Source organism: Hyposmocoma kahamanoa, unplaced genomic scaffold (genome assembly GCF_003589595.1).
Source record: "Hyposmocoma kahamanoa isolate Upper Pololo Valley unplaced genomic scaffold, ASM358959v1 119, whole genome shotgun sequence".
In the NCBI taxonomy this organism is placed as follows: domain Eukaryota; kingdom Metazoa; phylum Arthropoda; class Insecta; order Lepidoptera; family Cosmopterigidae; genus Hyposmocoma; species Hyposmocoma kahamanoa.
In genome coordinates, this window is record NW_020653409.1 from 2,656,487 (window position 1) to 2,674,763 (window position 18,277).

The 18,277-nt window shown below is 36.7% G+C and overlaps 1 protein-coding gene across 1 annotated transcript; it reads right to left on the reverse strand.

Annotated features, from left to right (window-relative positions):
- Positions 1-7,072: 7,072 nt before the first annotated feature.
- Positions 7,073-17,676, reverse strand: LOC113240037 (enoyl-CoA hydratase, mitochondrial-like). Its single transcript, XM_026477242.1, has 6 exons — positions 17,519-17,676; positions 11,976-12,152; positions 10,951-11,099; positions 9,789-9,993; positions 8,473-8,660; positions 7,073-7,203 (listed from the first exon to the last, which is right to left on the reverse strand). The coding sequence occupies exons 1-6, from the start codon at positions 17,625-17,627 to the stop codon at positions 7,138-7,140; spliced, it is 894 nt and encodes a 297-aa protein (XP_026333027.1). The 5' UTR covers positions 17,628-17,676; the 3' UTR covers positions 7,073-7,137.
- Positions 17,677-18,277: the final 601 nt, after the last annotated feature.

Sequence of the window (18,277 nt, forward strand, 5' to 3'; positions counted from 1 at the left end):
CGGACTTATCTACATATTTATATATATCACCATGGAACAGTGAATCATATTCATGCAAATTAATAAGTGTAAAAGGTAAAAAACTTATTGCTTTTCGATAAACTTCTTTTTGACACATCAATTCCCTTGATGAATTAAAGATGTCGTTTCGTTATTTCAAATTGCGACTAGTTTCTACAGATTTGTTACTAAGGTTTGTTAGTTCTTGCACAAACCCTCGAACAACTCGATTGGGTTGGGTTATAATTTGACAGTTCTCACTTCTTTTTTTATTAATTTTCGCCCATTTGGGTAGGCAAAGGTTTTACCATACACAGTTCTCACAATATTGACAGATATGTGTCAAACTTGTAGCTAGTGTAGCGTAGTAAGTGGAGTTTATCGATAATACAATATATCATAATAGTCGACGATGTGGGTAGTTGTATAGGGCAATGGAGCTACTCACATTATGAAGTATATTTTACTGTGACTGCCATCTTGATTCGAGTAATTATGTTGTGATAAATAACAATAATAATAAGTATTTATTTCGGACTTGAATCCATGTATAATAAATTAGTAACAGGCTAAATTATGGTAAGTGGGTACGTTAATTATATTATATTTATTTGGCAGCCAATCAGAGGGCACTACACGCAGTGTCAGGAGATTATTGGTACTTGCGCGTACCCGCTGCATCAAGGAGAGTTGTCGCTTTCCTATTATAGAATGGAAGCTATCCGAATGTGCCTCCGTTTACGTTATTGATGCGCTGCAGTAGCGTGATAGCCCCAACAGCATCTTGAACGCATTGTCATGTCGGACACGTAGGGCGCTGTAGGCTTTTTGAGTAAATTCATCCACATATTGTAAAACGATTGGCAGTAAGTTTTGAATAAAGTGACCTTCACGTCTACCATACACTCGCAAATCTATGGATCAGCGTATTAATCCTTGATTAAGATGAAACATTTTTTATTTGTTTATTACTTACGGTGGGTGGGTAATAATAACTTATGTCTAATATACAGAAAAACCGGTGAAGAATGGCATTGATTAAAAAGATATGTTGCAACGACCGAAAGGATACAAAAGTTAAGGTTTATTTTTCAAATTTTAAAGACTAAAATATTATTTAAACAAAAATAAAAAGGTCTGATTTTTTTTCTGTGTTCTCTATCCGTGCTTAGAATATTGACTTGACTTTGAATAATTTAATCTCAATGTAAGGTAATGTTATAATGTTTTTTCTTTGCTGTTAAAGCAATTTAGTAAATAATATAACAATTGCAAGCTAAGCATAATAATATAATAATCGATATCATGCATCCCTAAGTTTGTAAGAAAACTGTAAAATTAGATGTTTTGTCAAAAAAATATATTTACTATATTCTAACAATATCAAAATCATCATAAAAGCGAAGAGTCGCTAATCAATATTTATTTAATTTAATTAAGGTGCTTTCATTGTATAACTGAATAAAATTTATCAATGGCAGTTAATTTGTAATGCCAGCAGTAAAAATAACTCCGCGTAGGAGGGAAAGCTGAAAATCAATGGAAATAATACTTTCATACAACCTTCAGACTATTGATTCCCATTCGGCTGTTGCTGTGCTAAAAATAACTTGAGCGAAAGTTATTAATGGGAAAACGGGATGTAGGCTCAAGAACCATCATTTGTAGTATTAAGAGACATATCGACTAAAAGAAGCTAGTTCTTTTTACTTTCAGAATATTACAATTGTCCAGCATCTAAATTAATAATATATCAATACTAGCGGATAGTCAAATATGTGTTGAATTAATGTGTCACATACACAAGACGCGTTTCGTTGGCTAGGCTTTAAGCAACACTTGTACGTTTAATACAATAAACCAGTTTTTTAAACGGGAACATAACGGGGGCATAACTAACAATTTGATCATTTTCACTTATGTGAAATAAAGCATTTCCCACAAAGAAGTGAAAATGATGAAATTGTTAGTTTGGCCCTTATACTTAGGACCTGTAGAAATGCTTTGTGCAAGGCGTTTTGTGTCATGGATGGTATTTAAGGCTGTGCTTTATCGTTGTCCATAACACGAAGGTTATGTTGATGCCAGTCACGGAAGAAAGAAAAGAATGGAAATGGCATCAACCAACATTTGTATCAAAACCGGTGTCGTCACACGCACACATTTGAAAACCTAATATTACATTAGTATTGTACTAAGATAATATAATTTTGATTGGTTAAAAATTATCAAACGAAAATAGACTATAATAAAAAACTTTTGGTAAAAAAAATTGAAACTTATTTGGATCTAATAAGGTTTTATTATTACTAGTCACTTAGAAGCTAAGAATCCTATGAACATAAACTTTTTGGAACAAAAACAAAAGTTGACAATCTACAGCTTAATCTACAGATAGGGATATGACATTTAATTGACATCGACATTATGTTTCATAACTAGCGGAATATTGAACTAGGCATTGCTTTATACTTGCTATAATTAGGGTTAAGTACGGAGTATATGGAAACGGCTTTTAAAGCAATTTCAAGCAAGAACTAGCGTAGCTGACTTTTACACGCACACATTTGTTACCAAATACGCATAAGGTTTTACGGTTTTACGCTAATATTAATTGATATTAGCTACGCAGGCGTGTGCGTATACGTAGCTACATGCTACAATCACAGTATTAATGATAATACTGTCATCGTACTTTCATTAACCTACTAGATTTCAAGCCAATCCGATCACTGGAAGGGTTGAAATATTAAAACACAGTCATCATAAAAATCTTTATTCTCCCTGAAATATGATAGATATATTTGTTCAACAATTACCTCTTTCTGAACTGATTGAACATGACTACACCTATAGCGTCGACGAGCTTGTCAAGAAAATGAAGATACTTATTTCCGAAGGCGAAGAAGCGAATAATTTGTTTCATGAAAACTTGACGAAAAATAACTGACAATGCTCCAGAAACGTTTTCACATTTAGATGTGGTCTATAATTTGTGAAGGCGACTTTGAGTTTCAGGTCCACCTGATTAACCAAATGATTTATTTCTTAATGAATTTTTCGGTTGTTATTCATATGTACATAATTTAATGTGATATCATAAAATGCCTTACAGCAAATGCAAATTTTATTATTACATAATTATATTAATTTATTAATAGCAAATGGTGCTACATTTAGTAGGGACCCAGCTTTTACTGCCTGTTGCTTCAGCCCATTTCTCCCTTAAAGAGGATTCGGCGTGAAACTAAAAAATCAATACAAAAACTGCAAAATAATCATATATCACATTTGAACGACGACTGACGCGCTGTTGACTTTCACATGAACGTCTGTTCATAAGCTAGGTAATGCGGACCCCGCCACACCAGTCTATTACTTATTATTTATATTAGTATTTATGCGGTCTGTGATGCCAGGCATTGCCGCTGTATAACATAAATGCATTTTTAGTGTGAAGTGCGCCTTATTAATGAGATGTGTCTTAATTATGAGCGATGTTATTTGTCCATCAGCGTCTGCGGCCGCGGTGGTAATCGATTATGTAGATTTGAAAATTGCGGTGGAGTGTGGTGATGAACGAAAAACATATTCTCCAAAGTATAATTAAGCGTTACATTTTTTCCCGAGCATTTCGTAGCTATTTACTTAGATATTGGCATAAAGTAGTCTCATACTATTAAAAAAAACTTACCGCTTTCTTGAATATCGGTGCAGTTACAAGCACCCCACATAACTATTTATCTCGCGTATGTAATAATATATCGATACACTCAGCACTAGTCTAAGGTTAAGCTATTTGTGGTCGTATTCCAGAACTCTACTCAATGCTCCTATAGCCCTGTGTCGGTCGATCACTTTTGAAAACCTGGGTCGATCATGACCCATGCGTAGTATGATCGGGTCAAATGATACGAATGCTCGATATTTTATCGGGTCACCCGTCCATCATGACACTTCCATAAGGCGTTTAAAAATGTCAAATTATACAACTAGCTTTTATTCTTTCCTGCTGATGGGTAATGTGTCTATAGTTAAAAGCATCATTGATAAACTACACTTAGGACACTAAAATTTCTTTCTAGAAAAGTAACAGTGTTACAAAACAAAAATACATAATAAAATACTTATGAGTATTCAAAACTACTAATTATTATACATTAATATTTTAATATTAGCTAGTACACTCTTAAATAAACACAACATACCGTGAATCAAATCAAACTTACAAAATTACCTTGTAGTGGACACCATGAATAAGGATGAATGAACGATTGATAGACTCATTGATCCGTTAACCCATTGACTCGTTGGTCGAACTAAGGTTCTATTGAACGAATGCTCTATCGAACAAATGTTCGGCCCAAACGAAGAGTGAGAAGGCGAACCGTGTCGTGAGCGGGGACTTCACGTGAGAGTGAACGAGACAACAATAATATTGTCAATTGTTGAATAAACGCTTAAACTTTTTTCTAAACGACTTTTTAAGCGTCAAACTAAAAAGCGTTTTCTAATACAGTTGCTCAAAACGTGGTATTTTTCGTACTACAAATAATGCCGAAAGTTGGAATTTTCGCACTAGTGCTTTTTACTTTTACATATTTTTTTTTAATTTACTGTTGTTTCAAATCTTAAGCACAGAACTAAAGAAGTTGTATATTTATTTAATATTTACGTGCTTTGTGACGTAAGTCATTCGTCATTAAAACTTATATTTATTTACAAATACTATATAATGAACGTATCGAGTGGAGGTCCACAGTCTCTGCCTACCCCTGAATGGGTGACAGGCGAGATTTTTATGTATAAATTTGTTTTATGTATTACAGATAAATTGTATCTCACTACCGTGCACGGGTTCCTAAAGAAGTTTAAACAAAAGTACCAGGACGTCATAATAAGAAAAGTGGTTACAGACCGATTTTACAGAAAATAAACAAAAACAGCACGTTAGAACTGGATTTCCATAGACTTTTAACTAATGGTTGCAGTGGTTGTATTTCATTATTTTAATTTACTAGCAGAAAATGAGTTTTGTTTAAATACTGTTTTATTTTACTTTCAATGTAGTTTTTTCGCAAATGTATTAAAAAACGTCGTTTGATACACGTGCGGATTTGTCATTTTCACTTGTCTCGCGTCTTGACCCTCGCCTCTGGCTCGGGCCAAGAAGCCTCGAAACTCGTGAATAATGACTAACTTTCCGCACTTATATCAAAAATAACTATACTTTTACAAGTACGCTTTTTAAACATACTTTTTAACGTTAACAAATTGAGAAGTTTTTTCCATTTCAACGGTTAACAACTACAAAAGTTAAATAATTTATGTTTTTGAACGCTTTTAAATGCCAATGAACGCCTTACTTATCTTAAAACCTTTAGTGATCTACTCTTGCGTTTCGCTATCAACACAAACGTTGCAAGCTTTTTTTAACATAAAAGTGTATGCGCTTAAACGTTTTTTAAACGGTTTTGTTAGCTTCCAAGTAAAAAGCGTTTAAAAAAGCACGCTTTTTTAAAAAAGCATAACGCTTAAACGTTTAAAAAAATAAGCAGTTTTTCCCATCTCTAGTCACAGGTGCAGAATCATTTTGATTCGATCGAACATGATCAACACACATCTAATGCTCAAGTCAGGACTTGAGTATGATTTCTAGTGCTTGAAATCATGCTCAAGTCATGACTAGAGCATTGAGTAGAGTTCTGGAATACGACCCCTAGACACTTAAGGTCAGTATTTTAAATTGGCGGGATGTCGATTACTTACCGAATTACTCATGTGCCGATGCCCAGCAGTCTTGTATCTGTTTTTTATTTTTATTTTTTCACAGTTGTGTACACTTGTACACGCAAAATTTTACATGAACGTTTTCCCATAGACCATTACCAAGGTGAACCTTGCTTAGAGGATGGAAGACCCTTGCCCTCTGGTCAAAGACCGAAATTAAAAATGTAAACTTCCAGATTTGCCGTTGGCTGTTCTAGCGTAGATGTGGCCGTTTTGGCGTCTCGACGCGGGCCGTTCACGCGTCGGTTTCTGATCGTGAGAGGTATTAACTGCGGCCTTCGCACCTTCGGAGTCGATCGGACGCCAAACCGCCCACCCATTCGGATTTTGAAGCAACCTTTGGGTGTCCACGCTGCCGATCAGTCATCATCGGCTGCAATGGCTCAATTTACATTGCGGCGGAACGGAATGGAAGCGAATTTTAGTAACGATATTATACATAGCGTAATACTTTATGGTCAATTGTGTAACGTGTAAATTATATACGTGCCAAAAATCACGTCGCGCGCCTTTCGTGGAATTCTGCGCGTGCTTGAGAATGCTCGCGCATTTGCGAGAATTCCACCGTTGCCGTCGGCGGAAAGTCGCGCGAAGGCAGGCGCAGTGTGATGTCAAACGTCGAAATACTACAGCCTCAAGGTGCAGTCGCGAGAAAGCTCGCGAATTCTCGAACAATCCAGCGACACCTTTCCTTCTCGCGCAGCGGGGCGAAATTGGCGTACCGTTCCATTCCGTTCCGCCGCAATGTCAATTGAGCCATAGGCACGCGATTGCAAGTTCGCTGAAATCAAATGCGAAACATCTTTTTCGCTCTTAAGTTTACGGACAATACAGTATTGTGCGATTACCGGCTTATTTGCGTGGTGACTCCCTTACTTGGACGCATTAGACGGCTTTCCACAGACACTCCGTCGCGCATGATACGGCAATCGTTGGATAGAAAAGGGAAAGACTGCGCGATTGCACTCATCAGTCGCGCGCGTAATCGTGTCAAAGTTGCCTTTTACACGAACGCTCTTCCTTTTTTAATAAAACTTAGACTAGCAATCGCGCGTGAAAGGAGGTTAGCTTAAAAAACTTCAAGCAGGCAATCGCGTACGACTGCGCGTGCAGGCTTTCCTGAGCGCAATCCTGTAAGTTCCAAGATCACGCACGATAGAGTTTGTAAAGGGGGCTAATGTTTGGGTTTATTATGGTTAGGTACTTTCAGTCGGTCTCATCCACAGATGGTGTATCGGCGAGTGGTTCTTTAGAGAATAAATTTAAGCAAATAAATTGAAAAATAAAATGTATATTCAGACATTATATGATTCAATATCAACAATTTTCTATTCTTGTAAACGACGCTCAATCATTCTTGAAACGGGGCGCTCTCTTTTCAACAAATGCAGTCATTCCTTCTTTGCGATCGTTCTGAAACAGAAAATGTAAAACATATATCAAAGTGGTAAAGACAAAATAACATTTAAGGTGGATTTAAGGATCTTTGTATTAATAATTATTATTATAACAAACTAGTGGAATAATTTCACAAAAAACAATTGAATATCAATTCAATAAAAATTTAAAATACAGCGAATAGCGACATATCTCGCCAGGACTGGTAGCTGTAAAGGTACTAACTGGGTAATAAATCTGTAATAGATTTCTCATAGACGGCGCTATGACTAAAAAGTCGTTGAAAAACCAAATACAAAGACACGACGCAAGCACATAGAAAAATTCGTGAGGACCGCTGGTTCGTTCCGTGTCTTAGTTGGTATAGCGTTTGGCACGGTAAGCTAGAAGACGTCGGTTCGACTACGGCCGGATCGAAGGAATGTTTTCTGAGTGTTCGATCTTTGTATATTATTTATATAACATTATATGTTCCTTTATGAAACAAATCTAATGTGATATGATCAATATTAGAGCCCTCGCAGACTGTAGACTCTTTATCGGCCTATAGTTCAGTCAGATTCTTAATTTATATGAAGGTGTAAGTAAATGTGCACATTATGACGCTGGCACTCGCTTCGAACTGAGTTTTCGGGTAACAATCGGCCGACAGCTAAATCAATATGGCCTCCTTGTGAGTGTAGTGTTCTGTGAGTATAACGGCGCTCTTCCACGCGCGCATATTTGCCGATTATTTAGTCTGCCGTTGCACCCAATACTCTCGGTATTTTTGCTTGATCCTTTTCCTTAATTCTATAAAAGCAACACATAACATTTAATTTTCTGAGCAATTTAATTTTCACTACGTAGTTGACCTCTTCAAGAGCAGATTATTAACTAGCAAAATTTTTCGAGAACAATCGGCTGACTTTTCGCTGGTCTGCGCTCTAACCATCAACCAGACTCTTTAACCGGCCCAGTGTGTGCCCTAATAGCCCTAATTATCGGGCGGATAGAAAGGCTGTATGTAGTTTGTGGGAGCCCTTAGTGTTTAATTGGAGCAAATGTACGAAGTTGTAATAAGCTCTAAGTTAAGCTTAAGTTAAGCTCTCTATAAGATAAAATATTTTGCAGAAAAAATATTGGGGTTAATTGTAAAACTTACACTTTTACATCTGTGCATATGAGGCACTGGATAGATCTATTACTCATTGCTGCTTTTGCAGAAACGATTGAATATTCATTTTTACATGATGTTTCACATAATATAAATGTTCCTTTATATTAATTATTTAGTTAACGTACCGTGGCAAATGTGCCGTAGAATATGGACTTTTCATACAGTAGACCAGCTGCAAGATTGGTCTCATAGGCCTGGTTGACGGCTTGCTTGGCCAACTTGACGATAAGCGGCGAGTGCGTGCCGATGCGCTCGGCCAGCTTGATTGTTTCTTCCAAGAGTTTCTCTACAGGGAACACGCGGGCCACTAGACCTGGATGGAGATTGATTTTCTTTATAATTTTGTTCATTATTTAAGTTGTAAATATCATACGGATCAAAAAATATTTTGGATGGAATTGTATTCTTGCGACCTAAGATTGCGGCATTTGTGATGTGTACGATATACCTGCTGAGGTAGTATCATAGTGCATAACAATTTAGACATTTCTGTTTGCCCATTTAACACAGCTATTTAAGGGTCGTATTACAGAACTCTACTCAATGCAGCACTGGAAATACGACCCTAATGGCAATGACTTGAGTATGATTTCCAGTGCTTTAAATCATACTCACGTTCTGACTTGAGCATTGAGTCAGGAATACGACCCTTAGGGTCGTATTCTAGAACTCTACTCAATACTCAAGTCAGGACTTGAGTATTGCAGTGAGCACTGAAAATCATACTCAAGTCCTTGCCATTAGGGTCGTATTTCCAGTGCTTGAAATCATACTCAAGTCTGCTCAAATCCTGACTTGAGCATTGAGCAGAGTTCTGGAATACGACCCTGAGTCTTATAATATCAGATTGTTTTAATTGGCGTTAGTACTCAAATTTCATAAACAATATTTTAATTTTATTATGAACATAATCCAATTCATTAAATGTGCTACTTTTTTATGAATAAGATGAGGTTTCCATTGGTTAAATCATAGTTTCCCAAAGTGGTACTCATCACCCTCCAGTGGGAGCTGAAGAGTCCTAGGGGTGCATCGGAAGCAATTTTGGGGGGTTAATGCTGTCCAGAGGGTGCTACCGCATTTGAAAACAAACCCTGAATTATCTATATAAACTACACTACACAATATATATACATTTTTTCTTTGTGATTTTTATGTTAGATTTAAATAAAAAAAAAGTGTTTTCAATTATTCTTTGTGGTGGTGAGCGTTGAAATTTTTTATTTAGCTTCAGTGGGCGGTGAGCCAAAAAGATTGCGAACCTATGGGTTAAATTGATCATGTATTGGGCTGGTATGCGATTCATCGGCTTTGTGCACCAGATGCCTCTCAGTTTCTTTAACTATAATCCTGATAAATTATAAAAAAAATAGGTAAGTATTTTCGAGATCGCTATTCTAGAAAGCTTTCTTTCATAATTAAGGCTGTTTTATTGTCATACCCATTTTCTCCGCCTCTTGCGCACTGAAAAAGTTGCCAGTGAGCACGATCTCCATGGCTTTAGACTTGCCGACGTAGCGTGGCAGGCGCTGGGTGCCGCCGGCGCCGGGGATGGTGCCGATGTTGATCTCTGGTTGACCGAACTGGGCCTTCTCGCCTGCGTAGATTATGTCACAGAGCATGGCTAGCTCGCAGCCGGCACCTAGCTGTCGAAAAGGTGATAGATAAATTTTTTCTCTGCTTGGTTTGGTTGGTGATACTTTGGTACCATTAAGGGCCTTAACACACTGGCAATTCACGAACAACTTCAAGGTGACGCGGCTGCGCGAAGAGTTCAAAAATTTAGTAGCATTCGAGTTCCTTGTGAAAGAGTTCGTCCAGGCAAGTAACTGCCTCCTTATCTATTTCTGTCGCCAAGCAGTAATGTGAGGATTATTGCGTTCCGGTTTTGAAGGGTAAGGGCGCTGGTGAAATTACAGGCACATGGGACTTGTCAACTTATGTCTCATGGCGACGGGCAAGTGGCAGTGCTCCTCAGAGCTTAGTGATTGAAAGCTCTGAGTGGCACTGCAACTGTTATGGACAGGCGTGTCGCTCACCATCAGGCGCACGACTTGTTCGTCACTCGGTAACATAAAAAAAAACGTAATGTTCTCGTGCAACTGCTAGTGTTAAAGCACCGTAAAGACGATTATTATTTTTTCTTGTTGTCATTATACTTCTAATTTATTTTTTTCATGATTACCTATAGATAAAGGAGTGATGAAATGTTTATTATTATCCGTTGTGTATTTAGTTTTACACAGTTTACGGTCGTTGACCGACCAGCGGTAAATGACAGTTTTAAAAACTTTTTAAAAACGTTTTGTCTACCTCTTATATAGAGTATGAAAAAAAATACAAAACGTCCTACCCTTAGAGGACGAAAAAAAAAAGGAAAGGATGTCTACCCTTTCGCTGTCAGCGACTTCTCTCATGTCGATTAGGTACTTGCGGCGTTACCATTGTAATCTCAGATTACAAAACAATTGTAATCTGAGATTGCAATTAACTTTTTTCAACAAACCACACTCACTGTAAAAGTTGCGAAATACGTATCGAGAAAATAAAAAGAAAACATATCGTCGTCAGAAACCTGTTTATTACCATTAGTGATAACTTACAGCGATCCCGTTGATAGCTGCAATGACAGGCTTGCCGCAGTTGGAGACTTCGTCCCACCCCTTAAGGGTTCCAGCTCTCTGAAGTGAACTGTATGTCTGATTTTGCATGTCTTTGATGTCAGCGCCAGCTGCGAAAACCTTCTCATTGCCTGGAATTTATAGATCAGATTTCTTTCTTTTTTCTTTGATAACATAACGCGAAACGTTTAGCGATTCAGTCACGACACGATTTTTGACATTTGTCTTTAAAACGGGAATATTTATAACGAAAAGGAAAGTTGGAATCGCGATTAGTAATGGGGATATACATAGATAGAGTATGTATATAAATTCAATATTACATTGGCAATAAGACTCAATAGGCATAAAGGGCAAAATGTCAAAAATGGGTTAGAAATGCAGTTTTGGTCAGTTTTTTGAGCTCTTTCGAACTGTATTATATATATTATATATTTTGATATGTCTAAAAAACGTACTTTATACTCCATTATCTTTTGTTGTCTAGAATCAAAATTGTCACCCCGAAATCGCAATATTTTTACGTGAAACTTTTTTAATTAGGGTGTACTAGACACAGGTATATGTTACTTTTGTGCAGTGTAAAGGACATTCAACTGCTAAATGCTCGTAATGGCAATTTAATTATGGTAAAAAATCAAGAATGGTTAGTTTTTCTAATAAACTTTAAAAAAAAAATAGGTAGATGAAGAAACAAAAAAGTTATAACAAGTTTTCGGAAGAAAAAAGTTTTTACTTTTCCTAAAATGTTGCTATTTTGTCTTTTACACGAATTGATTCTTAAGGTATCGATGAATAATTAAGTGTTGGTTTAGTTAAATCAGCCACAAGTATTTTGAGTATCACTGACGTTCTTCATAGTACCTACTCAATAACCGATATAATGTACAATTAAATACGTGAGCGCATTTTGTGCGTGGTTGGAAGCAGAACTAAATTTTGTTACCCTAGCTGCTTCGGCAAATATGAGCAGCTACTGGCTGGATGTGGCTTAAGAGCAGACTTACCAGTAATAATTATGGCAGAAATGGTACCGTCGGCGTCGAAGTCTTTGACGGCTTTTCCGAGCTCGATAAACAGCGGCATGCATAGGGCATTCAGGGCCTTGGGCCTATTCAGTTGGATCAGACCTACATTCTTCTTTGACCCCACTACATTTATTTTAATGTTTTCGTATGTTGGTGCTGCGAAAATAAATAAATAACAATACTTAGTTGATGAGCAAAACAAAAATTTACTCGCTGTTGGATTACAATTAGCAAAATTAAACAATAAGAAATGGTAACACCCCAATGAGTTCCGCGGAGTCGGCGGCGTCGACGGTGCTCACGTTCCGCAGCGTTGGCATTAACCCCATGTCGCAATATTTAGTTAATACCTAAACTATATGCTCACCATTGTTTCGAGCCTACTAACAACCTGTGTAAATGTCCAGAGATTGCTATTACTAACAAGATAAAGTATTTAGGTGTTATATTAGATGATAACCTATCCTTTAAACACCATATCGAAGCACTAAGCGCCCGACTCCGTAAGTTAATGTTTGTGTTTAAAAAACTACGCGTTTCTGCTGATTTTAAAATAATCAGGCAAGTTTATTATGCAATATGCCACTCGTTAATTACTTACTGCATTACATCATGGGGTGGTATAGCTAAAACTACTTTACTAATCGTTGAAAGAGCCCAGCGAGCTGTCCTAAAGGTTTCTACCTACCGCCCTTTCCGTTACCCCACTGACCTTCTGTATAAGTCATGTAAAGTATTAACTGTAAGGCAATTATTTATTAAGTCCACAGTCATCAAACAGCACGTATTGCTCCCATATATTACTGAAAACACTGATAAAAGACGAAAAGATATTGTTTGCCCCAAAATTATATCATCAAAACATACTTTTATTTCAAGATTTTTTGTGTTTCTTGGACCATTTTTGTACAATAAATTAAACGCGAAATATTCCATTTATAATTTCTGTTGCTTTAAGGTAAAGAAAATTCTCAGAAGCTCTTCAAAATATGTCCTGTGAGGATACAGAGAATTTATTTATTATCGTAAAATAAATGTTGTCTTGTTTAAGTGTATATTTTTTTGATTGGCAATTTATTGTTTAATTGTTTAATTTTATTTCATAAGATTCTCCTAAAAAGTATTTATAATATTAATAGTATCCACGTTTATAATTAGTAGTACTTTTTACCTGAAATACAGGAATTTCCTAGTTCAGGTACATGTGTTATTTTTACATTAAATCGCATAAGTAGTCTTTAGTTTTCTCTGTACATTATGTTAGTGAATAAACAATTTTATTTTTATTTTTTATTTTTTTTAGTTGCTAAGACGGCATCATTGATCTTCATATACCCAGTATGTGTAATTCACGTGTACCTACTTACCAAAAGTTTACATTGCCAGATTCGGTGTGCAAGTAATCAATTTTTGAAACTTATTTTAATTCAGTGTATATTCTAACATTGGGCCAGTGTGGAGGACTGTGACCTAAACACTCGCCTGAGATCCGTGCCCAGCAGTGGGATGTATAAATGGGTTGATAATGATGAATTGTTTAAGAGCGCATAGAAGTACACAACAAACAATGCTTGTGTAAGTCAAGAGAAAAACATTCTGAAGTATTTATTTTTCTATTTATCTCGACACCGATCTCATACTGACAACTGCAGAGCTGTTGATAATATAACCGGATAATAAAAGATGACTTTGGAATCAACGTAACCCGATGACGTAATAGACATACCTACTACTTACTACATGTAAATTTGTACTAAGTACGCGATTACGACTTTGTACTAAGTTGTAGCTTAGGTACTAAGTACGATTTGATAAATTAAAATCAAAATCATTCTTGTAGGTACGGTGTCTAGGGTAATGGGTGAAAAAGACGAGCTTTTCGTGACGTCGGTCTGAGGTTGAGCTAAACGCGCAACATCTTTTTCATTCTTATTGCATGATACATAGTTTTTTCTAACCGGCTCAAGCCGATTCTGCGTGAACAAGTGTGGTAGCTCTTTTAGCCGAAAGACTTCCACATCTAGACATAACGTCAGGGATAGTGCAATTACGTAAATGTCAAAATTAAGTAAATGTCGTGGCAACCAAATTAGCGTGATTTACGGGAATCTGTTGTTATCAGTCCGTAGACAACATACATTAATGCATACTGTGCAAAAATAAAAGTCGTAGCTATTGGAATAATAACAACAACAACAATGACTCTCCTGTAAAATTTGGTTTGGTGTAGATACGCGCTTCTTACAGTATTGGTAACATATGCGGATTTGCACTATCTCCGACGATAAGCCTGTTTCAAAAATCGCCACTAGGACCGGTCTTGCGCTGCTCGCATTCAATGATTTCCAGCAACCTTCTTCTCATCTTTCCAACCTGCGCATTTCGGTACGTGCTCATCACATCGGCCATCCACGTGTGTGCTCCTTCCACAGACACATTTAGATTAGGTATAGGCAGATTTTCACTAAATTTATAGACTTGAGATATGTTTAAATTGGGTTTTGATCTTTATTCAAATTGAAATTAAATATTCTCAGACCAATTAGTCCATATTTGTTAGTAACAATCTTACAAGCTAAGTTAGTATAGAAACATGAAGGACAATTACAATATATTAAATTAAGTTACGTTATTACATTATTATTATAAATACATTAATATATGTTCACGTGCAATTCGGTGAAACTACGGAAAACAGCAGAATCCATTCTTCATGATATCATCCTCAGGATACCATTGGTGCTCCCACGCAATCGCAACATCTGTGACGCACTTTTTTTGCACATGATTGCGTAAAAATCATCAACACACGCATCCGTAAACACGCCAGAGGCGCTGCAAAAGCAAGGAAGCCTCGATAGAACTCTAAAGATGTACATTACACGTACCTAAGGCGTTGTACGCTCGCTGTATTAAGTTGGTCCACAGTGCACCTGTATAAAAATTCTGGCAGTATGCTCTAAAAAGAGTTATTTTTAACCGTTACCGCGTAACGCCCTGCGCTCCCTCTCAATATCATCATCAAGATCTCCAAGATTTTCACTAATAATGTGTCCTAGGCACTTAAACCGAGAAACACGATTCAAGGGTACATCATTTAGAAGAAGTGGTGGAATGTTATTTAGGTCTTTATATTCAAAAACAAGAAACTCGCTCTTCTTTTTATTGTGCCTTAATCCATGCCTCACAGCATAAATTTCACACACATTCAGCATCCTTCTCAGACCACTGAACGATGGATCGACCGATCTTTATATGTTTACCTACCTAAGATAAAGATGTTTAAAAACACACTGAATAAATAAGCAATGTCATTTTAGTTAATATTTGTGCAAGTAATTTAGATTACAGACTGATTATTTTTATCGGCTTGGACTTTGTTCTCTTTGTTTAATTTGGACATTGATCTTTGAGTGTTTAGCTTGGACTTTAATCTTTACACGGTTGCCTAAGATAAATATGTTTCAATAACATATATTATATAAGGTAACAAGAGTTTAGGCTGTAATTTAAAGTATGAAAAAGCTGTGGCAGCCTGTGGGCTCATTCAGAATGCAGGCCGGGCGCGGGGCGGCGAGTGCGGGCGCGCGGGCCTTGGCGTCTTCCCTGTCACAGTGCCGAAGAGGCTACGAGCGGGTAGACCCACACGTCGAAATTGCAAATAGACATTAGACGCTAGACCAAGCACTGTGAAAGGTACGGGCGGACCGAGCCAATAGATCTACCCGAGAGGCGCGCGCGCACCCGCGCCCTGGCCACTGTGAACGCAACGAGCGTCTACGTACATTTGATTTACACGCACCCGCGCCCGCCGCTACTCTGAATAAGGCCTAATAGCCGACCTGCCGCCTCTCACGGAGAGTTCTCTGAGTTTTTCGGAATTTACCCATGTGGGAAATTTACTATAAGCTTTTCGGTGAAGGAAAACATCGTGGTAAAACTTACACGTCGAAGAAGGTTCACAACCCTCGGAAAACGTGTGAATTTGTAACTAATTGCAATCCGCATTGGGCCAGTGTGGTGGACTCTGGCCTAAACCCTCGCCTGAGAGATCCGTGCCCAGCAGTGAGACGTATAAATGGGTTGATGATTGCATGTACATACACTAAAGTAAAAACTACGACCGTATTATATACTTTAAGAGAAGTAATCTGCAGTAGAACAGGGCTTAGAACCAAAATGAATCAACCGGTTACTTTTGATTTGTTTTTAAATTGGTTGATTGATTAATTAACCACATGTTTTAAAGGACGTTAACCGGTACTGAACCTAAATAGTTAGCCGCCACCTTCAATGAATTTTCTCTGCTTGACTCTCACTTATGCTGTGCTAGATTGAGTGAGAAGGTGAAGTAGCGATTTTTTCATGCAACCAAACCGTAGTTGATGAAGTGCTTGACTGAGGGACAGGTAAAGTAAAGCAAGAATATTTAGGTATAGCGTCAAAAAGGAGATTTTATATGGTGTCTGTCATAGTGTTTCCGTCGCCGCCTAATCGGGTCGTTGCGTTTTTTATTTTTTATTTTATTTATTCGGTTTATTATTCATCGTTCATAAAGCACCTGTACACGCTAACCACCACAGACAATATATAAATTAATTAAAAAAGAAATTAATTAAAAAAACTTTAATTTATAATTTTTTATCGAGTTCTTAGGTATTCGCGATTGTTACACATAGGAAATGAAACGGTTGACTTGACCTGTAAAGGGCCCGAAACGTCGGTTTGTTTAAAAAACACGATCTAAATCCGGAAAAATAGTTTCATTAAAACTTTTTGATTTATTATCCAAAACAAAATAATTTACAGTGGTTTTTGAATCTAACCATCCTACTGATTGTAGTTAAGTGAGGGTTTGCCCTTTAACGGTTTATGTATGTAAGTGTGGTGGTCAATCATTGAATTGCATAATGCGATTTCTTTTTAGAAAAAATATTGAATTAGAAGTAAAATATGAAACGAAAGAAATTACAATAGTTAACTAGTACTACTAATAATGATCTTTACTTTACCTTTTGTCATACTTATCTATTATTTAATTGTAAGGTTTGATACAACTAGACAATATGTAAAGTCATTATCACGAACACGAAATTTTTATATTTAATATCAACATTTATTTATTAGGTATAGAAATGTATAAGTACAATAGACAACAAGTTGCTTATCAATGTCAAAGGAGCTAAAAGATTAAACACATATAAAAAGCTACTGAAGAACTTGAATTCAAAGAAATTAAACTAAAGAAATTAAAATTAATAGGAATTTTTTTTTTAATTTATCATTTTCATAATCAAACTTTTTTTACCATTCCATGCCAGTGAAAGTGAATAAATCAGTCAAGTATTTTTTTTGAATTATTTACAAGTTGTCACATAAATGTCAACTATTTCTTTAACCGGTTTACATTTATTTGTGTAATATTTTAATGTCGAGACAAAAGTATTATAAAACTTCAATAACAAATAACTAATAACAGAAAACTTAATTGGAAACCAATTTCTAGAGAATATTGTACTAACCTGCGCTGTAGAACTTCACAAAACCCGTATTGGGTAGAGCAGCCACACGCCCGTTTTTAAGCAGGTTTTTTCTGAGCAAAATGCGGGTTACTGCGCCGGCTGAAGTCATTTTTAAACAATACCACTTAGTAGTAGTTTTCTCACTGAATCAATAATGAAATGGCGAGTAATAATTTTAAAAACTCGGCTTAAATACTCGTTTCAACATCGATACAGTGTTGATAAGAACAGTTAAACTGTTTATGTGACCAAATTTAAAGTGGATTTGCGTTAATTGGCCTGGAAAACAAAATTTGTATTCTAAATTTGACTGAGTAATACTTCACCTGAAATTTCACATTAAGTTTTGTTGATCAATTCATAAAAAGATATCTTGTGGTGAATTTATCACTAAGAAATTATAATGGTTGATTGAGGTGGGTTAAGCTACTTGACTTCGAAAATGTAGGTTTCCTTAGGTTCAATTTTATACTGCGGTGGAACGGAATAGAAGCGAATTTTTGTAACAATAGGATTATTATATATAGCGTAATGAACTTTATGGTCAATTGTTAACGTACAAACTAGATACGAGCCAAAAATCACTTCGCGCGTCTTCCGCGGAATTCTCGCGCATGCTCGTGAATGCTGAAATGCTCACGCATTCGCGAACTGGAAGTGGCGCGAAAGCAGGCGCAGTGTGACGTCAAAAGTTGACGTAATCATAACAGCCTCAAGGCGCAGTCACGAGGATGCTCGAGCAGTGCTCGGGTATTCCAG

Coding starts and splice junctions, on each gene's coding strand:
- LOC113240037 (XM_026477242.1), bottom strand. CDS start 17,627: ATGACTTCAGCCGGCGCAGTAACCCGCATTTTGCTCAGAAAAAACCTG. Junction 12,153..17,518: donor TGTGAAGTTCTACAGCGCAG/GTTAGTACAATA, acceptor TTATTTTCGCAG/CACCAACATACGAAAACATT. Junction 8,661..9,788: donor GCAAGAGGCGGAGAAAATGG/GTATGACAATAA, acceptor ATCTCCATCCAG/GTCTAGTGGCCCGCGTGTTC.